The sequence below is a fragment of the Pseudopodoces humilis genome, chromosome 1 (genome assembly GCF_049639895.1).
Source record: "Pseudopodoces humilis isolate 2021_Gansu_Grassland_sample_001 chromosome 1, ASM4963989v1, whole genome shotgun sequence".
NCBI lineage: Eukaryota > Metazoa > Chordata > Aves > Passeriformes > Paridae > Pseudopodoces > Pseudopodoces humilis.
The window spans coordinates 120,576,717-120,601,294 of NC_142200.1; the positions used below are offsets into that span (position 1 = coordinate 120,576,717).

Sequence of the window (24,578 nt, forward strand, 5' to 3'; positions counted from 1 at the left end):
CATATCATTAAGATATAAGATATTATTAAGATATTTTTATAATTTAATATTTTTGTACTCATTTTTCTGTCTTAACTTTTCTCACAGTCTATAATGACTGCATTAACCCTATAAGTACATAGGGGTAGGGGAACTCTTACTTCATTAATTAGATTCCCTGCTTTTGATGAGATCAGAAGCAAATGCCCGTTTGTGCACCAGAAGGGAGCATTGGCTGTCTCCTGCTGGTCACAGGGGCCAGATGCTCTGTCTCCTCTGCAGCTGTGGGCAGCAGCCTTGTGCTTGCCTGGGCTGCTGGGTGCATCAGTGGGTCCCTGGGGTACCGTGGTTCTGCTCTCCCAGAAGGAGTCTGTGGACCTGAGTAGGCAGCAGCAGCTCTGGGCACTTCCTTCAGCAGCTGTTCTGGAAACTTTGTTAAACAAACATAGCTCAGATTTGACTTGCTGTATGGATTTTTGAGTGAGCTTTATTTGTTCCTGCTCAGTTTTAGTGGTGTTACCAAATTACTACAGGAAACTCTACAATGAAAGTACCAGTCTGAAGTCTGAGATGTGATTATGATTCCTGAATAAATGCTCCCTGTTGGCCTTGGTGGAAATTCCTTACATTCAATATAACATTGGTGGGAATTCACCATGGAAAACAAGTCAGAACATGGCAGATTTTCAGCAGCTCACACTAATCAGAAGGCTAATGTTGTGTGTATTCCACAGGATTCAGACTCCGTAAATGTTGTCAAATTAGATGGGACAAATGCAGAGGCTTCTTAGGGCTGTTAAACACCCCATGTTAATCACAGTCATTCTACTTGAGTATAAGTGAATATAGCAATAGCCTGGGAACAAAAAATCTGAATTGAAAGCTGTGCCTGTGGACTATGGATGCTAAATCTGAACCAGAGTGCCTGTGGTTATTGCAGGCCGCGGAGTTCAGTCCAGCCTGAGAAAGTAGCCTGAGAAGTTTTAAGGAGGAATCAAAACAATCCTCAGAGACAGAAAACAACTGCCAGGTGCTGTTTGTCTGTCCTCTTGTTTTCCTTGCAGGAGAAAGTCAGGAGGTGGTGTACACGACTGACCAATGATGGTGATATAGCAGTTAACTAACCAATAAGAGTTTCTTCTCTGTACTTTCCATGAACCAGTCTATAAAAGAAGCTAAAGTAATAAACTAAGGAATTCTCCTGTTCTGACTCCCTTGAGAGTCTGTGTCGTTCTTTTCGCCATTCCTAAGTAGAACGACAATGGACTTCCTTACAACCTTGAGCAATCACTTAGGCTCTTATTCAATGCCTCCTGAATTCTTTCCCAGTTACTCCAAGGTTGTTGTATCAGGTGTTTAATCCTTGTATGCTTCTATTTCATTCTTTGTAAATGGGAGTGTTTATAACAATTCCCAGAACCACTGGTAGACTTGGTGAACATTTCAAGAATGCACTTGGTACCTGAGACTGTTGAAATGTAGCCCATAATATTTTTTAAAATTATTGGAAAAATATGTTAACAGATTTTTTTTTTCTTAATATTGCATTGGTTTTTATTTTCAGGAGTGTTGCACTCTGTCTTCTGTCCTGAAACAATTTTCATTTTATTGATATCAGAAAAGTAACCATTCTTAAAAGTAATTTGGTTTTAATGCTAATAGCCAGGATGGGATATTGATTTAGTTACTGCCTTATGGAGTTCCTGGAAAGCTTTTGCTGAACACAAACAGCTCTTGGTTATTGTATGGAAACTGACTTACTTGCTTGCAGATCTAGGACATGCATCCCTGCATCTCACTCTGCTTAGCAGACAGAGCCCACAGATCACTGAACTGTGTAAGCACTAATTTGCCTGGGCTTTGTAGCTCCTGTTTGTTACCAGACTCACTAGGTCCTAGCTGTCCACTTTTGAAAAAATTAAGGTGATAACTGTTGCTTTTGTCCATTGGCCTGGGTGTCATAATATACCCTTCCTCCCTGATTCTGAAGAGCTGATTCTAATTTTTAGTGTATTCATGGTTTCGGAAGTATTTGATACTCATAGGCAGATAAATACTGGGGGAGTATTTTTAAATAGAAAATGAAGTGATAAAGGCCCAAGAAGGAACTAGCTATGCTGTGTGCTGATCTGGGTTTATAGATTGCATCTGTGGCTGTGTCTATTGAGCTGCTATCTTCTGCCTCCAACTTGGAAGAATCAGGTCCTAGCCTGGTTCTGAGAGATCAGAAGAGAACAGATGTGTAGGGGAACATCTAAAGAGTTCAGTTATTTTAATCGCATCCCAAATTATAAAGAGAAAACCTGAATAAATCAGTCTTTGTAAATTAAAATGCATTCATTTTTTTCTTCTGGGCTGTTTGTAACATTTAAAATGTTAAACCACATTTTCTTTGAATAGGAAAGGCAGTTGTGAAAATAATTTTGATTTTAATCTGAATTACCATTTTGATCTGAATTTGCTTGCCCCAAAATGAATGCATGTGTCATTCTGTGCTTTCTGACCTTAATTTTTTAATCAGGGAATGAAATTTCATGGGATGTAAGAACCACAATATACCAGCTGCATATTCCAGATGTGTTGCCAGCTCTCTCCCTAAGGACATCAAAGCATATAAGCAATTAAATAATTTAGTCAAAGACAGAAGCTTCTGCTAATACCTGGGATTTATGTTTATTACAGCAGCTGCAGTTTTGTGTATCTGTTCAGCTTGCTGGCAAGCTTCTTGAATACCATGAAAAGTAAAGATCTCAAGGGCATTTCCTTTTACTTCTTGTAGTTCTAACCCTATCACTTTGGTATAATGCTTCTGATTGTCAATAAAGCTTCTGAAAGGTTTACAGATATTTTAGTGATGGGAATTAGACTGTTTTAAAGATCAGCTCAGTCTTATCCTGTACTGTCCACTTTTGTGTGGCTATTTCCATGTGGGCCAGACTTCTGGGACAGTTTCTGGGAGAGTTCTACCTTCACTGCCTCACTCTTGAAAAGACACATTAAGTCTCTTTCTTGTGAGTTACTGTCAAGACAACCTAATATTGTTCTCAGTTTGGTTTAACTTTAGTTTGGTTATTTATGGCTTCTTAAATGTATTATTTTCACTTTCAGTTATTTTTCCTGAATATCGAATTTCTCGTGTCACAAAATTGTTTTGATGTTTTCATCTTGTCTGTTTTCATCTACATGAAGTTGTATTCCACAGGTGCTGCTCCACATCTTAGCAAAGCTGGGTGGTGGGCAGATAGAAAACTCTTTGCTCTGTTTATGGAGTACGTTTTTAGCAAAGCAAAATATGCAGTCAAATAAGCAACTCGGATTGAAAGGGTCCTGCATTCTTCAGTTCTTCATCATATTTTTATAGCTGAAGAATTCTCTCACTGCTTCATGTTGGTCGGATCAAAAGAGTTCTTGACAGCAAAGGACAAAGGGTGTACTCTGTCATTACTGACATGATTAATTACTGTCGTGTTGCAGTCCTCATTTTGATGTGGAATCTCAAAGGCCCTTTTACATTAGTGCCTGTGGCTACACAGTTCCTTACTTTCCAGGAATCAAAAGATGTTGAAACAGAATGAAAGAAATAATAAAATCTTATTTTTATTTTTTAAGGCCTGATCAAAAAATAGAAGATACAGCAGAAACCAATGCTGAAATTCTTGCTCGTCTCACTTCTGCGGTAAGGTCATTGCATCAAAGTTTGAACTGATCATGTTTGAAATATTGTCATGTTTTGGATCCTTTCAAATTAAAGACTTAGTCTAAGTGAACAGATGTTTGTATATGAAGACTGTTTTTTTAGTCTCTGGAAGGGGAGAGCTTTGCTGAGGTCTTAGTGTACAATTCCAAAGCTATTAAAATCAACCCAAGCAAGGACTGCAGCAGCCTGCTCTTGTAATAGATGCTGTTCATGGCCCAGAAGATACCAACCTGGAGGACCAAGGTGACTTTTGTGTGATGTGCTTTACACTCGGACCCTCGTGTTCAAGTGCACATCCATGGGAGACAAAGGGAGAGAAAAGTCTTCAGGAGCCCTTGTGCAGATTCTCACGGACTTCTGAGGAGACCCACCTGGGAAACCCGAGCTTCCCAACTATGTTTAGCCTCAGTAAACTCCACCATAATAAACAGTAGTTCATTCTGTCTGTGCTAGACTTTGGTGCATCTTGCTTGTCTTGTGAGATCCCTGTTGTAAGAAGCAGACAGACAGGACTCCAGAAAGTTAAGCTAGACTGACTCAATTTGATGTAATCTATATGATAGCACAGAGTGCACCATCAGAAAATTAGCAAGCAATGCAACAATGGGAGGAATGTGTGGTGACCATCCCTGGAGGTATTTCAAAGATGTGTGGATGTGGCATATGGGGACATGGTTTAGTGTAGACTTGGCAGTGCTGGGTTGACAGCTGGACTTGATCTTACGGGTCTTTTCCAACCAAAATAATTCTATGACTCTATGGTTGTGCTGCCACTTAGAGGGACTTTGACAGTCTGGAGAAATGGGCCAACAGGAATCTCAGGAAAGTCAACAAAGGGTAATGCAATATCCTGCATATGGGAGAAATAACCTCATGATTCTGTATAGACTGGGGGCAGACTGAAAGGCAGTTCTGCAAGAAAGGACCTGGAGGTCCTGGTAGACAGCAGGTTGAACCAGAAACATGCCCTTGGGGCAAAGAAAACAAATTCTTCCTGAGCAGCATTACCTAAAACAAGTGATCATTCCCCTCTCCTCAGCAGTGGTGTGCCAGATGTGGAATGTTGGGTCCAGTTCTGAACTCTCAGTACAAGAGATATGGATGTCCTGGAGTGTGTGTGAATGACCACGGAGATGGTTGGGAATAGAGTACTTGATTTACCAGGAAACTCTGACAAAAGTGGGAGTGGAGTTCAGTGGAGAGCAGAAGGCTATGGGAGGACCTTGTGGATGTGTACAAATGCCTGATGGAAAGGCTCTAGCTGGCCATGATTTTCAGCAGAGGTTTGGATCAGATGGTCTCCAGAGGTGATTTCCTACCTCTACCACTCTGTGATTGTGAAGTTCTGTGAACACCACACCTAAGTCATGGTATCATCAAAACATGGAATTAGAGTTAGTTCTGGTTTTGGTATGTGAGAAAGTACAGAGACAAAAATGAAGCAAGCAAGGTAAAGTTTTTATAAAACAGGCATGGGGATAAGAGCTATTTTAAGAAAAATAAGTAAAGTGCTATCTTGAAATTGCTGGATAATGGAAGGAAAGAATTTTTGCTGTCTTTTGTAAAGACAAATATCTTTACAAAACACATTTCATAATGTGTTTGGAAAGCCAATGATTCTGTATATCTTTATAACTGTATAACTTTATGCAACACTATTTTAAAATGCGTGACATAAGCAAACGCTATGTTTTAAATCTCTTTTTATTGTCTCAATATTTAAATTCCTTGTTTTTGTTGCTTTTTTTCTTAACTGAAAATGAACGGTGAACTCAGAACTTCAAAATCCTCCATTTTTGTTACCATACAGAGCAAAAATAGAAAACTGAAAGACTTTCTGCAAAGTTATATTTTTTCAAAAATTTGCGAAACACCAACTCTATAAAACATTGCCAGTACTCCTCAAAAGCTTTGCCTATCAGAAATAGAATAATGGGGGGTTTTGTCAATTGAAAAAAAGGGACACACTCAACAAAATAAAGTGACCTTTGGAGTTTAAGAACTGGATCTAGCAGTTGCTGGATGCACTTGAGTAACATGCAAATCCTTAAACACCTAATTGACAGTGAGTTCAGAGTGCTTCACATCTGCAAGGTCAAGCCTGTGAACTACCTACCGTGTCATTCTAACAATAGGGCACATGGACAGGGTTTTCTTAAATGAACCATTTCATTACTGTAGCTAACTAGCTAAAGAAAAATTAGGCAGTTCCATCTCCAGATGGCCTGAGACTCATCTATTGCCATGGCGATGTCAAGAATCTGATCTTTTCTCCTGGATTTTCTGATTTTCCACAGCATTTTGTAGTGCCTCTATGATTTCTTGTCTAGCCCTGGGGAAAAAGAATAAGACCAGAGCAGAATCCTCCAAATTTTAACATCTGTATATGAACCTTTCCTGTTTATCCCTCCAGAATATTGCTTTTCTTCCATACAGTAGATTGAGACCTAAAATACTCACTGCAACCTTATGGAAAGTCTTTTTATGTCCCAGAAGAATTTGAAATCTCAGCTCACACCATTCAATAGAGGGCTGGTATCTAGGTTCTCTTTTTTTTGTAAGCAGGACCTGGAAACTGAAGTTATTACCTATTACTGGAAATGTGTTCCCAGTGGCTTTTTAGCTCACTGCATGTTTATGTATTTTGTATAAAATTAAAATGTTCTTCTTTGAAGAATTCATAATTGAAAATCCTGCTCATGATGCTCTTCACACCAGTATTTCAGAAGTGTGAAAAACCCACAAAATCATCCCTATTTCCAGCCCAGCACTAAAGCAGTCGAAGATTAGGGTTGACTTTTTAACTGGAGATGCAAATCCCACGTCTGTCTCTTCTACTTTTCTTTTTTCTTTTCATGGGATAAAACATTTTTTTTTTTTGAGGGGTCAGAAGAAAGTTTCTGTGTCAGCTTTTTTTTTCAGGGGATTCTATTCCAAGTTTCCAAATCTACACTGACTGTGAGGATATAAACCAAGCAACATTGGAGGAATCTGTGTGCCTAAAAAATCCCTCTTTTTACCGATCAAATTATATGCTTATATCATATGCTCCATTACACCAGGTACCAACAAAACCATCAAACTTAAATTCTAAAGGCAGGCAGTGCAAAATTTGCAAGCAGTGCAAAATGCCATTAGAAATACATTTGCATCAGATAATCTTTTTGGTCATGAATTTTTAAAAAATTGCAATGATTAGTCATGGGTTTAAAAAAGCATTCCAGTGCCATCGTGCATCCCATGTTGTGTCCTGAAGAGCAGCTTCATATTCAGTGTTTTGTGTGCTAAAAACAGAACACAGGGGGATGGCTGTGATTTCACTGCAAAGCTTTTTTACCGTAGCTTGTGAGGAAACAGAACAGAATATCAGGGTGTTAATGAGGTGTATCTGGCAAATAGTTTTCTCATACTTTAAGGCATCAGACAATATTACTTTTATTTAGAGTCCATCAAACTATTGTAACTTGAGAGGCAAAAATGTGAACTAGACTCTTCGTGATTTTCAAAACCCTGCTGTGTAGAGACTTCTGCTACAGGATTTAATTTTGAGATTCTGTAAGGATTGACACTTTATGTTTGAAGTCCTGCTTGGCACAATGGCATCTAGAATACTGTCTCACAAAAAGCTACTATGGGCAGAAAAAAGAGAAAGGAAAAAAAGTAGAGGTGGTATGCACTGTCTGCTAGATGCACAGTTATGTCTCACTATGACAAAATTATAAGATCTGTGATGAGAAGACCAGTAGTTGTCATTTACTTTTAAAAATTCTCCATTCTTTGAAGACAAGATTCTCCATATAAATGAGCCATTTGTACTTAATCAAGCAGAAGTATACCTGGGTATCACTTTCTAGGCATACTCTTCTCTGTTGCAAAAAGAAGGAGATGTGGTAACATGCCAACTACCCACTCAAAATGTTCTCTTTCAGACTTTCATAATATTTCTGTAAAGACAGTGTGGTGAATTGGCCTTTAAGCGGAATCAGTTTTGGCATCTACAATGCTACTCAAATGGTATGCTGTTTGGATAGTGTTAGCTTTGTAGCAACAAGCTGTATGTATGAAACATTTTTTAAAATTTAATATGTCAATATGCTAGGCGTAGTTCTTGTTTATATATTTTATTTTGTGTCTGCATTATTATCTTCAATGTGATGTGCAACTATTGATTTTGTCAAACAGGCGGTAACTGAAATCCTATTAGGATGAAGTATGGTAACGGGTAGCATGTGTGCAGTGAGGAATGAGTGCTGTACATGGATTTCCATTGGTGTAATAATGCAGAGGAATTGCATGCCCAGCAGGAATGTCAGGTGCATTTATGCTAAAATAGACAAAAGCATATAGATTATGAAATCTAGGGACACCAGTCAAATCCAGAAGGATGCTCAGCAGGACCAATTCTTTGTGATTGGAGTGAATCCTATGAGAGGGAGCTCAGATTATCATGATGGAACACTTTGATGAAGGAACTTTTGCTTACTGTTAACACCAGAGAAACATATTTCCCTCCTGCTTTATCTGAAGGGTTTTGCTCAAGTTAAGTAAAAGACCAGCAGCATTCCTGGCCAGCAGGAAAATATGAAATATTTAGCTTGAACTATGACATAGACAAAATATAGAAACCCAGCCTTTTAAGTACCTGTGATTTTAGCACTATCTTTCAGACCTAAAAGGTGCCCCCTTATAAGCAAAAGTAATACTGGAAATACTACTGCAGGATGCCACAATGCTGCCTTTTCCTCTGACAAGATGGGTTTTTCTTTGCAGCCATGGAGATATTTGCATTTATTGAATGTTTGACTGGGTTAAGTGATACATTTGCAATTGTTTCAGGTTGTAGCATCTCTTAAGGATAATCTTAGGGTAATGTATTTGTTAAATGCTAAAAGATAAAGATGAGACATCAGTGAAATGCTTCTTACTGTCAGTAACCTGTGACAAGAGACCAGAACTGAGGCATTGACATGGGTACCTCCTTCTGAGTTTAACAAAGGGAGAGGGTCCGAGAAGTGTAGTCATGAAAAATCATGGTGTTGTTATTCAAAACCAGCTTGGGCTTTTATTGAAAATCCTGCTCTTTACTAGAGAGCTTGTATGTATTATTATAATACTTGTGTATAGCAATTGCTGCAAGGAAGCACACAAGTTGTTTTTCCACAGAATAACTGTTATTTCTCATTTTACTTTAATTTTATGCTTACATTATCCATGATTAATATTTCTCCAGACATGGGAATGAGTGTACAGGAAGGAAGGAAGGGAAGGTAATACTGCCAGCTTGCACAATTGTGCTGGAAACAGGATGACATTTAAGAAAACCATGGCACTGCCTTCATATTTTCCTGCTTGGAGTGGCAGAAAACTCAGTCCCTCTCAGTAGGGCAGCATCAAGGAATGGAAAAGATCCTTTTCCCTTGCAAGGACAGCAAAAAAATCTTCTTGGTCCTTTGCCACAAAGCAAAGAAGGATGCAAGCAGAGGAAGGATGTGGCCTCTGGTATGATTGCCTTCTGCCACACACAGAGTGTACTGCTGGGTCCTGAGAATCTGATCAGTGGGTGCTGGAGTTACTGAGATGTTATACTCAGATGCCCTGAGTGATTTTGTTTGTCTTTCTGCTCAGACCAGTATAGTGCTGACTATTCTTCTTTCAGATTTCAAACTTCTCTTCAGAGTAGTGAGGATATTGACAGTTAGTAATTGTATTACATTGAGAATCCTCTGTGGGCTTTGTGCCTGATGACCAAACTCCATATCTTGAGAAGGATGTTTGAAATTTCACGTCTCTCAGAATCTGCATGTCAAACCTCCCACTGCAGAATAGCCTTGAACCTTGCCTAGATCTGTTAGACAAGATAGCTAGTATACACTGCTGGAGACTTTGTACAGAGAGGTGAGACTATCCCTAGAAAATATTGGACTGTGACATATTTTTCTTTTGTTTTAATACTGAAGACAAGCTGTCTTGGGAAAATTGGAGAAATTGGAATGAGCTGAGAGATCTTTAAAGAAATCTGAGAGCACTGATAGGGCAGAGGAAGGGAAGAACTGAGGTGTATGGAGCAGAGAGCATTTGGGGTGCTGTAGGCCAAATGCAAGCCAGCTGCAGTGGGACAGATGATTGCAGTGAAGAAGTAGGAAATATAAGAATAATTCATAGAAAAATGATGGAAAAAGAAATTATATAAAAAGTACGGAGAGAAGTGGATGTAGAGTTGAGCTGGCTAAAGAGAGAATATATATTCTCTGGTATATACAGAGAATATGAAGAATGCAGAGACAAGAGGATGGGGAAGGGACCTGGTTAGCATGGCAGGACTGTGTTACCACAGGCTAGTGAGGGAGCCTGTAAAACTGAAAATAGCCCTGACCTCCGCATTTTCATCTCAAGTGAAATTTTGGTCCTGAAATTCTCAGCCATGCTGCTAGGAGAGGTTGTTCCTCCTGGAAGATCCAAAAAGTGAAAGTCAATTATATGCATGAACCTCTGTCAAACCTCAGCATGAAGGACTTTCTGATTCTGGAGTCACACAAGAAATCCAGCATTACAGCGTGCTCATCAGAGGCAAAACAAATATGTAACAAGGGATGGGAGAAGATTCAAGTGTGTACTTGTGAAAGAGATATGCTGTGCAAATAAATTACAGGTTGGGCTACTGAGTTGCCCACTCCCTAAGGAATGTGTGGCATTTACATGAAATTAAAATCACAGAATTCCCAGCTGAAAAGGATTTGCTAGGAAAATTGACAGTAGTTTCAAAACCAGGCATTGTTCCACTTGCAGTTGATTGCTGCAAAACATTGATAGCTCTTATCTTACCAGTGTTGCACTTTGTTTTATTTGACTGTGCTAGGAACTATAACAATCCTTTTCTTTTCCTGATATTTTAGGTACAGAGAGAACTGGCTGCTGTCATTGCCTTGAAAGCAAGGAAGTCAGGTGAGTCAGGCTGAACTTCAGAGGAGTTTTTGTAATGCTGTTCCCTTTTGTCATTTCTTGAAGTATCTGAATTGTCACTGCTGTCTTTTTAATATGGGGAAGAAAAGAAAGTGATGGAGAATTTGTGTATACAGCAGAATGCAATTACAGTTAAGCTTCTCTCCTTCCAGCTCATTACATCTAATGACTTAGCTAACAAAATCAGTGTTACAGTTGAACTTGTGTCTCTTTCTGGCCAAGATCACTATTTTCTCTAGGCTTGTGCTTTATAAAAAAGCTGATGTCTTTATTTGACTTACATTTAAGACAAATAAGTTGGTCTTTTTTTTTTTTTTATCATCCAGTATCTCATCCCATCATCTTTTCTGCCTTTTACCAGCCCAGCCAGGTGTTCTGCTAAAGCAAAAAGACAACTTCATGCAGAAAGGCATTCTTTCCTGTCTGTACATCTGTATGGCTGGAGAGGCAAGTCTTCGATCAGGGCAGGAGAAGGGGAAAGGCAATTGGATACCTGGAAGCCTCTGGCAGTAACAGCACTCGCAGCAAATGCTGGTGCCACAGTGCAAAGGCAATGAAATATGTGCCCATCTCAGCTCCATCAGGGCTTGGTGGAACAGGCACTGCAGAAGGCAGAGTCTGCATTGCTGAGCTGGAGTAAAAGCAACTCGATGTGTTTGCCAGGAACCAACAGAACCTACTTGGCCAGACCTGACTCTTTATAGGGTTAACTCTCTGGTGTCTTCATGCAGTGTCTTCTGCACCAAGCTGAATGTGTTTCTAAAGTAAAACAGGTGGAGTGCCCGTAAATTATTAGCGTGTTCCCAAAGCCATTGAGGTCTTTTGAGTGCATTTTCACTAAGCATCTTTTATGATTTCCAGTGATTTTTCTAGCAACCAAAGACACAGATCTTGTACTTCTTGATCTATTTTCTGACTGGTTCATTGTGCTGCTTCATAATATCTATCAGTTTGTCTGTGTCTTAAAAGTACAGCACAAAATTTACTACACACATGCACAACACGCAGCATGGCATAGTAAACTGGAGGCACCAAGAAGATGTGGCTGGTGTACCTGCAAATATTTTTTTGTAAAAATGTATGTATTAAAAACAATATTCTAGGCATAATTTGATGCTGTTTTTTCTGGAAATAGAAGTACCCACACTCATCTATCAAGATGAATTTGTAGAAAGTGAACACAAATGGGTGAATTCAGACCTGAATTGCTTCTGTGTGGTAGCTTTGCTCCTCAAGGCTCTGTAGCAGTTTATGATGTCAACACCACTCAGCTGCTTGCCATTACCTGGTGTCACCCCAGTCCCACCTGACTTGTAATGGCTGAACATGGAAATGCTTCTGCTCTGGCTCAGTGCAGAGGAAAACAGGCAATTTTAAAGAAGCTCTCAAGGTAATATTTTGTTTTGTTGTTAAATGGGCTGAGTGTGGTGCCCTGTACTTTTACTTCCTGTGTATGGAGGTGTAAGAAATCTCTCTGCTTCTAAGCAGATTTTTCAGCAAATATTACTACTGCTACTATCGAAAAATAAAAAAAAGAAGTTGCTTTTAGCCCGAATTAGCCTCTTATTTCCTTTTGGTGCATGGCTGTTCAAATTGAAAATGGGATGGGCCTTGGATTAGAAATGAGGTGCAAGAGATGAAAATCCAAAAGGAGAGTATCTCTTGGAGTCTCCTTTTTATTGGTGTAATTGCAATCCCCAATGAACAGGTAGAAGTATTTCAGTTAAAAAAATCACAGCCTTAAAAACCAAAGCTCCTTATAGAGCTTTGCAGTGCTGTCCAGCCTTTTCTAATACATTAATGTAAGCACTTAAAATATCTGTTCAGATCTGAACAAAAGATAACTCTTTAGTCAATTTAACTAGTGCATGCTTGTTGTTGAAATTTGCATTTCTTTATGCCCCATCTTGGATGCCTGTAAAAAATGGGTGTATGATCAGGCATAACTGTAAGGCCTAATTTAAGTTAATGCCTTTAGTAAAGTAGGTTCAGAGTAAATTAGGGTGGTTGTTTATGCTCCTTTATTTTATTGCTGGTGGTTAAATTCACAGTGCAGCAGTTACTGCGAGCCATCAAACTCAGGTCAGCTGTGCCTGGTGAAGTGAAGCACGTCTCAGAGAAAGTACTTCTGGAGCTGTCAGCCACAGTATCTTTCGAAGATATTGTTCCTCTAATCCTCTCCAAGGCTCCATACAATTCCAGGAAATAAGCCACCAAAAATCAGACAAAGAGTTTATTTTGGCTTGAAAGGAGTGGAACATGGATTTTGGGCCAGCTGCCCTGGGTGGTTTCCAGGCTGGTGTGAATGTCGTGGGAATCCTGGGATTCATGAGTGGGGAGGGCAGGCGATGGGCATGGTCCTAACCTGCTGTCTGGAACCTGGCGGCAGAGAGTAATTGGTTCATTAACCAAAAGCTTTCCTAGAGATCAGCAGCCTCTTTCCCCCATCCAAAAAAAAAGGAAAAAGAAAAAAAAAAAAGCACATTTTTGCCTAATGCAAGGACTATATCTTGTGTTCCTGAATGAGTTTAATTTCTGGATCTACCTCTGCCTTCAGAGAGACCTTCCACAGTGATTTAAATGTACTAGAAAAACTGATTTAAGTTTTTGCATTATTTGTCAAGAACTGCTGTAGTAATCACTCCATTAAGTTGGAAAGCACTATACAAGCACCTAACACAACAGCTCCCTGTGCAAGAAGTGAAGAGGTTCCAAATAGGAAGTTTTACTGGTTTTGGAGGGGAGGGCAAGTATTGCCTTCGGTTACCCATACGAAACAGTTTGTTTTGTTTAATTGACGCTTGGTTTTGCTACCTAGTATATGTATGTGACAGGTAGTAATTGCAACTATTACAGCTCTGGCTGTGGCAGAGATTTCCGCATTGTATCTGCTGACAAAAACCGAGGAAGAGACCTCTGAGCCTGCTGTGGGGTAGGGCACAGTATCAAATTCTTGCTAGTACAGGACCTGACTTGATGGAGAATGTCTGCTACCAGAAAATAAAAAGCCAGTAGGGTGTGGGGTGGAATGCCTTTCCCCAAGAGCTGTCCTTCTGTTTTTACTGTGGTGTAGAAGAAAAGGAGAAATTCATAAAACTGGCAGATGCTGAAAGAAAAATGAGGAACCTGAAAAATTAAAATCTTCTGTGCTGTGGGAAAAAAGCTCTGTTTTCATATTCCAGATGTGTACTGCAAGTATACCTCTCCAATAACAAGGCATATGCTGACAGAGACATGCTTGAGAGCCCTCATGCAGAGGGAGCTCAGCAGTTTTAGTTTCTTTGCAAGTAAAACTAAACCAGGGTAAAATAAGTGTCTGTAATTCAGAAATGTTGATAGACCTTGGTAACGCTGTTGACTTGAAATCACATTTATATTTCATTAGAATAAAACTCTCGTGATAAAGGTGACCTAGGAGGGGGAAATGAGCTTGTGCACTTCTCTGTAGCTTATAAAAATGCATTGAAATTATTCTTGCCTAACCTTAGAAATAAATAGATTAAATGCTGTCTTCTGTGGTTTGGTAAAAGGTCTTGGGGAAGCAAGTAGCTGGAGCAGAAGGGAACTTTTTTTTTTTTTTTAATTGTAGGCACTCAGCATTAAATTGTTTTGTTTATTTATACCTTGCTGGCTTCTGATAGCTTCTTCAAATGTGCTGAAACGTAACCTAAATGCAGCCCCCCCCATCTGAAGGTTTACAAGGGTTGGCATTTATCTCAATTGCTTGTCATGGCTCATGACATGTTTCTTATGTGTTAGAGATGGTAGCTAAAACAAGGATAAAAAGCAGCAAATAGCCTAAGGCTGGAGGCTTTAGCTGGTGGCAAAGCTGCATGGGTACATGTGAACTGATCAAAACATGTCAGGTCGATGCTTTGTACTGGTGTTAATCCCATCCACAAACAAGATGCCTTGCATTTCTGTGCACAAACCGAGCTGCACCCCATGGCATCACCCTGCAAATTTCTTTATAGAGAAAGGAATTTCTGTAACTTTATTTGTGCAAAGGAACAATTGTTAAAGAGTGTGGCTCTTGTCTTTATGAATACAGGGGCTAATTAAGATAATAGCTGACAGGGTATGGATGAGGTCAGAAGATGGTGACTCAGCTCTCCCCAGGCACTGCTGGAGCAGTGGCAGGTCTGTGGGTGCTTCTCCCCCTCACTGTGAAAGGCAGGGCAGCCACAAATGCCCTAGAATTTGTGTGTGGTTTTTCTCCCCCTTATGATTGATATTCAGGTTTCCACTCTATAATTAGATACATTTTAGTCATGCCATTCTTGAATTGGCAAGCTCTATTGATTTTTTAATATGTCATTTACATTTTATTTTAATAATGTATAATAATTTATAATAATATGACTTTTGCAAAGTATTAACCCTGTATTTGAGATTTTCTGGACTGCCTCCATGCTATTCTTACATATATGTATGCATAGCCACTCTTCCCCTTTTCTTTTGTATTGCTTCTGTCAGAACCTAACTGCCTATGTGATTTGCTTCGTATTTTTATTTTAGTGCAGACGATTCAATATGAAGCAGTCACTGGGGCTTGAGCTTTGCTGACATGAATGAAAAGCAAGCTGTGAACAGCTATTCCTTTTCCCAGCCACTGCACCACCTCTACAGCACTGCTGTCAGAGCCCATTGCGTGACTCGGCTCAAACACACTCCAGGCAATGTCAGCCCGGTTAAACACATGAGAACAGTCAGGCTGGCTCAGGTTAAAAGTCCATCCAGTTACGCTCCTACCATGAGTGATGAGTAGGGGATGCTTAAGTAGAGAAACACAGCAAGCACAGTCCTTCTGGTGTAGATACTCAGCATCTTTCAGCCCATGATAGAGGGATTTTGCTGTACCCACACTGCTGATGTAGGTAACCCTTGCTGGACCTTTTCTCCATTAATTTATCAAACTGCTTTTTAAGTCTGCTTATACTCCTGACCTTCATCATCTCTTACGGCAGCAAGTCTCACAATCCACATGTGTAGTGTGTTAAAACATACTTTTTCTTGTTTGTTTTAAATGCATTCCCCATGACCCTCGCTCTGTTGTGATATAGCTCTTCTCTGACAGAGAGTGGTGAATAATCCATTCCCCCTTTGTCATTATATTATTCAGGATTTTGTGCACATCTGTCTGTGAGTTGTCTCATTTCCCGGCTGTATTACTAGTCATTCCTCATACCAAATCTCTTCCATTAAATCTGATTATCTTTGCTACATCTATTATATTATTTTTGAGATGGGACAGCCAGAGCAGCATTACAGTATAGCAGCAACATGTGCTAGAGTTGACACAAAGTGAGGGTGGCAGCTTCTTGTCAGGATGGAGAGGTGGAGGTGTGTGGGAAGAAGCCCTGTAAGACACTTTTGGCAGCATTAAGCTGGTATCAGCTCAGTTAACTCAGGAAACTGCACCTTTGTCTTTCAGCCTATTTCCTCAAGTAGTACAGATCCTTGTGAGACTCCTCAGTAAATTTATTCTACAATAATTAGCAAAAGTTTTGTCATATGGTGCCATCTGAATATCTTATGCTATGTTATTAATTTTAATCACTTGTTGAAGTGTTGTTATATAGAAAATGACAATCAGTGAAAATTTTAATTAGATTTGTATACACACTTGAAAAATGACATAACAAATACATGGTCAAAGGTCATTCAAGAATGGACTATGCAGCATTGTGTGTAAATTTCAAACATATTAAGTACTATGTGTTTCATAAACAATCAGGTATTCAATATCTTTGGAATAAAATGTGGTTTGTTACCACTTATGCCACTGAAAAAGGGTATAATGAGGTATGAAAAAACTTGGTCCTATTTACAGAATAAACTGACAGTCATGTGCCAGAGAGGTGTACATTTTCTCTTCTGAAAAAACTGACAAAGTTTGAAGGGTGGAAAAAGGGTAAATCAGTAGGATCTTACTGCTTTCCTGTTCTCTTCATATCTCTTTTCAATAGGTTTGCTTACTTAAGTAATACCTTATCTCATTACAACTTCCAGTTCCTCCAAACATCCAGTTGTATAAAGCAAAGGCTGGAATTAGTAAACTGTGTGGAATGAGAGTTCTTCTGCAAATTCTTCTGCAAATGTTACAGGATTTACCCCGGAGAAATGACAACTTAAAGTGAAGGTGCAGGACTGTAGTGCTTCTGTTAGGTCATGGTGACGGTATCTTTACTTTTTCCCTGCCCACTGAAATGTGATTCGAAATAAAAGCTTCACTTGAAAACACAGCAATATTTTAAAAGTTACACTGTGCTTTAGGGTCTTTCTTTAAGGTCTGTGATTTCAGGTCTTGAAGTAAAGGAGATGATCTTGGTTTGTTCAGCCTAGAGAAGAGGAGGCTGAGGGGGGCTTCATGGTGGTCCCTCATGAGGGGAAGCAGAGGGGCAGCACTGCTCTCTTCACTCTAGATATCAGTGACAGAACTCAAGGAAATGGCATGAAGCTGAGTCAGGGGAGGTTTACTTTGGCTGTCGGGAAAAAGCTCTTCACTCAGATGGTGCTTGGGCACTGGAACAGCTCCCCATGGAAGTGGTCACAGCTCCAGGTCTTTCTGAGTTCAAGAAGCTTTGGGGCAATTCTCTCAGGCACATGCTGTGAGTATTGGTGTATACTGCTCTGGGATGATCCTGATGGGTCCCTTCCAGCTCAGCATAATTTATGACTCTTTGATTCTAATGGTGTTTACTTCTTTAAGCAATCCTTTTAAATTATTTCATGCCCTATTGAAGGGAGTCCCAACCCCTAGGGACCAATGGGGGTTACAATGATATGTTGGATCACATGGGATTCTTCCATTATTCCTGAGATCAAGCACACCCAGAAAATGCCAGCATTTCAAAAGGGCAGGATCAGACCCCTTCTAGCCCTGGGAAATGATGCTCATTTGTGCCCACCCTGGATGATGGTGGGGGTAGGAAATGCCCTGGACAACATCAGTGAAAGGACTACACAGTAACACTTACCAGCTGTTGTGTATTCAGCAGCTGATATAAAGCAGAATGGACTCACACTTGGAAAAAGAAGGAAAAGAGCTCTCTGCTGGGAATTGTGGTGAGAGGTATTTTGGCATTTTACGGTTTTGTTTTTGCAGTTGTTGTAGAACTTTGAGCATAATTCCTTCTGTGTAATCCAAGGTGCTCACATAGAAGAAATCAGCAATGCAGAGTAGCTGTGTAGAGGAAAGATGTTTTGCACATATGCAAAAAGAGACAGCACAGTAAGGTCAGAAAGACAGCAGTTGTGCAAAAAACAACCCCCAGGTGAATGTTTTGTTTACTGGGGCTTTGGGAGAGGCATTTACAATGAGTTCACTGAATTTATTTATTCAGAGCCCTCTTTGTTTCCTGCTCCTTTCCTGGCCATGCCTGGGGTATGTTTCCATGGAATAGAGAGCAGGGTTTCACTTTGCACCAGCCTGCTCAGCAACAGTCCATACCTTCTTGTCTGATCTCAGCAACCATTCTCTGATCATGTAATGGGCTCTTTCTTCTCCATCCTTCCTTCATCTTGTTTCAGACAACACTGTTACAGGTGCATTCACTACCACGTGATTTTTTAATTTATTTTAAATATCATGCACTTGAGAACAAATCTCTACGATTACTGGATAAAATGTAAAACTTTCTGCATTTAATCATCAAATGGTTCCCCTTGAGCTGCGATTGGCACAAAACCCCTTTTGTCTGTTCCTGTAGTAATCCTATGGCATTTTCAAATAATTTTTCACATTTTTTTCTCCTTGATAAAAAAATATGACTTCATATGTTCACAAAATGACTATAAAATGTGGCTTTATCTTTGCATGCATCATAAAGGGCCAGGCATTGAAAACCAAATCTGGCCACATGAATGAACAGTAGTTGTTTATCTATTAAAAAATGCCTGTCTCATTTAGCCAGGGGTGTTTTTCAAATTTTGTTGTTTTAATGCACCACTACCTTGCATGAAATATGTACCTTCAAAGCCAGATGCTTTTGTTCTTATAAATAAAATAAACAGAAGTTCCTTACAAAGTCAGTTGTACAATAATGTGAAATGACCATTATCTGACTGAGCTGGGATATACTGATGGGTTTACTTGGCACACCCATTTTTTAATTTATAATGACTGTATAATGTAGACAGACCTGAGCCTCATTTAAACTAAAGTTTGTCCTTCCTGTGGTCATTTAGAAGCAGAGGGAAGAATGGCGCCTTCATGGTGATCAGCAAGAGGAAATCTACATCTCCCAGCCTCCTTTCTTACCAGAATGGCTTTGCTTTTTTCAGATTGTAGATACCTACCCTCGCTGTTATCTGTTCCTTTTGATAAACTGCAAAGAGAGGAAATGCTCTTGCATCATTTTCTGGAGTCCCGTTTCCTATTTGAGATTTGAGAAATGGCTTGTAGCACTAGGGCCCTTGGGAACTTCTTTTTCTGCATGGAAACTAATCAGAATAATGAGTACCCTCTGTGCAAATTCAATATTAGTTCTACACCTAAGGTCAAGCAGAAGTTAATGAGCATTTTTTACGTACAGAAGTCAGTTTTGAGACCAACATTACATTTCACACTTTTGTAATTGCGAAATAAAATGATGGAGTAATTTATGTTAAATTGATTTAAGCTACAAAGCACAAATATCATAGCATCCCAGATTAGGGTTTGGGAGAAAATGACATTATTGTCACTTGTGCAGGAGTTCTTTCACCAATTTACAAATACCTTTACCCCATCTTGTGCTTGCTATGCTTTTTACATACAGAGGTGCTGAACAATGCTGTAAGTGGGAACCTCTCTCTAATAATTTTTGCATTTTCTTTGTTTCTTTAATTAGCTGATTTACTCAGCTGATTGCACAGCTGTCTGGGCAACACCCCCCCAGGGGTCTGCCAACTGTTTCAGAGATATGTAATGTACTCAGTGAAGGGAAATCTGTATGATAATTTCCATGTATATATAGAGAAATAGTGGGAAGGAATAAGAAAGCTCAAAGGCAATTTTTGTATTGCTAATAAAAGGAAACATGTTAAGCCTGAGCTTAAAAAGCTTTCTCTTTTCAGTAATTTCTGAGAAAAGATTACTCTTTCACAGTAAATAAGGAACCAGTTCTCAGCTGGAAGGTTTTGTTCCTAGGATTATTGCTCCTTTACAAGCAGCTCTTGGGGATTTCAGAGATACTCAGCACCTGTTAGTTTCCCCCTTTAGTTTGGAAACAGAACTTGGAAAATGCAGGAATATGCATGAGGATGTGGTCTGGTCTAAAATGGTCCCCAAATCCGAGGTTTGCAAAGCATTTACTGGCTGCTCATCTTCTTTTCCACTGCTCAGCACTAGTGCTCTGCATAGCCTAGAGGATCTGGCTTTTAGTTTCCCCAGTGGTGTCAGTATGAGCTATTCATTTTTTTCCACTCTGATAAATTAATAAGCATCAGCAAACATTATAACACTGTCAAACAGCTCAGAGCTGCTATAGTAACCAACCTCTCTAGAGCTTGCTGCATACCCTCCACAGAGAACAACAAGGGATAGCACAAATTCCATTGTTCAAAATAACAGTAAAGTTTTCAAAAATAATGAAATTAGCTTAGTTGTGTGATTAAAAAAAATTAAAATGGGTGTTTGTGTTTTTTCTTAAAAGCCTCATGCCAGCAACTTCCATTGGAAAAAAACCCAACAAAACAAAACAAAACAAAAAAACCAACCAAAAAATCCAGAAGAGAAACAAATATTCCTCTTAAAATTTGGAACATAAGAAGGATGCTTGAAGTTGTGGGCTTCTCAGCAGCTGACAATAAATCAACTGGTGCAGGCTGCTGGCAATCCTGGAGCCTTCCCCCGGGGAATATTCTTGCAGATTCCTGAGGTCTTGTTGGTTTGACAGGGACAAAAAAGCTCCCACAACAGGCTATAACCTTCCAGCAGGGATGAGGCAGTGAAAGTCTGCTGGCTTGTCAAAGAAACGAAGTCCTTGTGTTCAGAAATAGTCACTTTAACTCTTCCAAGGTGGGACTGTGGGAATGCGTCTCCTATCTGTAGACGGCAAGGAGGTGCCTTTTATTTATTGGCTAGATAAAAGAGATTCACATATGAATTGTGATCACAGAGTACTGAAAAGACTGAGATCATACAAAGGGCAGACTAGTTTGATGTTCTAGGATGTTAGCAGGTTAAAGAACAACGCTAAATAATAGATTAATGTCCGCATTTGAAATGAAGGAGCATCTCTGAGTACTTTGTATGGCAAGCAGAGCTACGAGTGAAGTCCCCATGCAGCTTGTGCAGCCCCAGGTGAGCCTGGCAGTGTGTGTGCAGCTGGGGGCTGTGCCTGAGGGCTGGTTTGCAGCGAGCTAAGCCAGTTTGGTCTCAGGAGCAGCCATGGGCAGTGCAGAAGCATGTGTGCTGAAGGTGGTTTGTGGGCTCTTGTCCCCAAAAGTCAGGCGGCCCTGGCCCCAAAGATGGATTTCACAGCAAGCTCAAGGACCCAGAGCGAGCTCCTTACAGATGGGCAGATGTTCTTGCCTGTAGTTCAGCAGCAAAATGGTTAATTGTGATGACAGTCCTTTCTTAAGCATTTAAATAATTAGCTTTCACAGTTAACACCCTATTAAGCCAAAGGGAGGAAGTTCACACCTCTCCTGGTGTTATTGTTCCAGTCTGGTTGGCTGCAGCAGCAGAATGACGCTAGTGCCTTGGTTTGTGTTGACAAGGTTATCTTTGCAGCCAGAAGGGGTAGAAAGAAGAAATTTCATTTATAGGAAAGGAAGAAAGCACAATAAAGCAAAGCCTCTGGGAAGATTACAACGCTGTGGGTTCCAGGAGTTGCTTTACGCGTGGATTTTTTTAACTGTCCTTCCCACTTTCAGCTGGGCAAATGATTCTGCTATACTGAACAAGACTGAGCATTAAAATGAAGTAACGTGCTTGTAATACTATGTATTTTTTAAAAAAATCTTACTCATCAAACGTAACTAATGTAATTAATTTACCTTCAGGTCTGTGGCACAAAGAAGAGTGTGTCATGGAGGTCGTGTTCTGTGGGTAACCTTGGCAGACTCTTCCATGGGCAGGAGAAAGTCTGTAGTGCTGCTGGTGTCTGTTGTTACCCTCACTGGATGCCAGCTGTCCAGCTAAGGCGAGCCCTTTAGCATGTGTGTTGTGCTCCTTGCTGCTGGAAAGACAAATCCCTTCCAACACCTTGGTTCTACACTAAACTCTGTCTCAGAGCTGTAAAATCAAGGGGCAGCATGGTTGGTTGGTTCCAGTGTGAGCAATGGTTACGTTCCCTTTCCTTTCACACCCCCTTGTGATGGGCGATTCCACTGTAATAGCATGTACAGAATGATTTATTTTCATTTTGTATTTCTTCATTACTTTTTTTTCTGCTGATTTAAAGGTCTGAAATGGAATTACTAGAGGAAAAACCTCTCCCCCACAAGAGTTCTCTGTGCTAACATAAGTTTACAGAAGAATCTAAAATCTCAATGTCTCAGCTCTGCTCTGTGGGAGCACAAGGAACTCAGATCAGATGATGGCTCTTGTGATCCTTGACCATAAAACATCAAAATCCTGAATTCCCTAGAGTAATTTGCAAATGGACATATTTGAACTGCACATGAGCAAGCTAATGCTCATTTGACATCTTTTTCTTTCATTCATGGTGGCCTTTCCTCCAAAGGAGTAATGCTGCAGGTAGAAAAGTGAATTGGTCACTACATTTGTTATCGTTCTTCTCATGTCTCAGGTCTCAAGCCTGCACCTAAACATAACATTAAATAGATACCTGTAGATCAGGGTAAACTACCTTTGCCTTTGCCTGTTGCTGCTTTGTAAAACATGCTGGGATATTTGTATCAGGGAGCAAAGCTGGATTTATGGTGGTGGAGGAGGAAATGTTTGGCTCAGATCCAAAGTTCATAACTTTCTTTGTATGTACAATTCCAGAATCAGCATTTGCCTGGGAAATGTTTTCCCATCCCACCCAAAGCTTCCGCTTGCTTTTCCTGTGGTTGAATTTGCAATGTCAAATTTTTTAATCAAAAACTAAATGGCTAGCTAGCAGTAAGTAGGAAGTTATCCTTGAATTTTTATATTTTGTGACAACTTATATTGCATGCACAATAACCCATGAGAGCAGTGCCTAGGCCAATTCAAGGAGTGTCTGAGTTGTTATGGGGTTAGGAGGCATACTGTGTCTAAAAATACTGCAATCAATTTCTTACAAGTATGTGATGGCCCCCAGTAACAAGAATTTCTAAATATACCAGAATATTTTAAGAAATATGTGGGTTTTCTCTGTTTTATAGGCAAAACACATAGTAACTTTTTCCTACAGAAGCAAAGAAAATATAATTAGGGGTTGTCGCTTGTCTGTGTGGCCACTTCAGCCTTCGAGGGACTGTGTTCTTGTGATGGGAAAAAATATGAGATACTGTGATTCCTTGAGTGTTGCTCCCTGGGTGCAGTTAAGTGGTTCAGTTGTGGCTGGTTCTTATGGGTTTGGATAAGGCGCAGGGAGGACAAAACAAGTTTGTGATGGAAATTTCATGAAAAAGAGGTCAAATGCTCCTTCTCTCCCAAGAGAGCTGCAAGAACGTCAGTGTGAGGTCTGTGGTTTTTTTTTTTCCTTTAAGAAAATATTTACTGCTTCATTTCTACATTCCTTACACAGTCTAAACAACACTGAAGCCAAGGAGAGCTGGGTCTGTATGATGAATTTATTCAGGTTTTTTTAGACCTGAGTTGTGAAATTGCTGATAAAAAACTTTTTCTTTTTTTTTTTTAAGCTGTTCGCTTAGAGTACACTTAAACTGAGACAATTTTCTCATCATCTTTGAAATTGCTCGTGTTAAAATCATTCAACACTCAAGGATATCTGTATTCATTGGGGGTTGTGGACATGCACTCTCCTCTTTCCCTCTGTGCCAGGGAAGAGATCTTGCTGCCCTCAGTTGTGGGTACTTGCTGCCTGTCAGTGTCTGCCTGCCCAGACATCATCCACCCTCTAACCTGCCTGCCCAGCCAGGTCAGCAAGAGGTGCTGCTCCCTGCATGTCTGCCTGCTCCCTTGGGTTGAAGATGCTCGGGGGTGTTTGCCCTGGCACTGGGCAGGGAAGGGGACACTTGTAATGGAGGCCTGTGACAAGAGCCAGTTGGCAGGCACTGACCTTTTCCCCTGGCACAGCTGTTTGTGAGCGCCCATCTGCTCAGGACTGTGGAAAAGCTGGCTGGATCAATGTAAATCACTTAAACCTGGACTCGTGGTCTTGTTACTAGTGAGGTGCCACTCCTTTAAATGCCATGATTAATAGCCAGAGTCTGGGGGGATATTTTGCTCATGAATGCCTACAGCAAATTGATTTTAGAAGAAATCAGAAAATTGAAAGGAGAATTGGGGAAATGTTCTGCTAACGCAGACTTAACAATTTGAGGAATTGCTCAAACAACCGATTTTTGGCATTGGTTAATGCCTTCTGGCATTGCAGCACTCCCATCCCAGGAGGGCTGTACTGTAGTGCTCAGCAGGTCGATGTCCTGCACGCTCTGTGTGTCCCACAGTGGCAGTGGGTAGAGCAGGGCCATGGGTGTGCAGGACTGCGCAAGAGGATGAGGCACTCTTGGGGAGGAAGGCTGGTTACACGGGAAGGTCCTGCACAGAGCCCCCAGCCTGGCTGGATAAGGTAGGCTGCCTTTAGAAACCCTGCCCTGCACTAGAGAGCAGGGGTCACACGTGGCTGCTCAGGCCATCCCTCTCTGGGGTCCTTGTGCTGCTCCTTTTCCAGGCTGGGGCAGAGATATGCCACAATATCCCAAGAGGGTTTTGGTTTTGCCTAGCTTTAAATATGCTGGGATCTAACGCCCATTATACATGCTGTCTGTTGCAGCAATAGTCTGACCCCTTGTTTTCAGTATTCACCTTGAATTTCAGAGGTTTGCTGGTAAAGTG

The 24,578-nt window shown here is 40.4% G+C and overlaps 1 protein-coding gene across 1 annotated transcript in view; it reads left to right on the top strand.

Moving 5' to 3' along the window:
* Nucleotides 1-24,578, top strand: part of RAPGEF5 (Rap guanine nucleotide exchange factor 5) — a 159,151-nt gene that overhangs the window by 36,143 nt on the left and 98,430 nt on the right. The window contains exons 6-7 of the mRNA XM_014248374.2: nucleotides 3,589-3,655; nucleotides 10,570-10,618. Of these exons, the coding sequence (XP_014103849.2) occupies nucleotides 3,589-3,655; nucleotides 10,570-10,618 (116 nt within the window). The remainder of the gene's footprint in view (nucleotides 1-3,588; nucleotides 3,656-10,569; nucleotides 10,619-24,578) is intronic.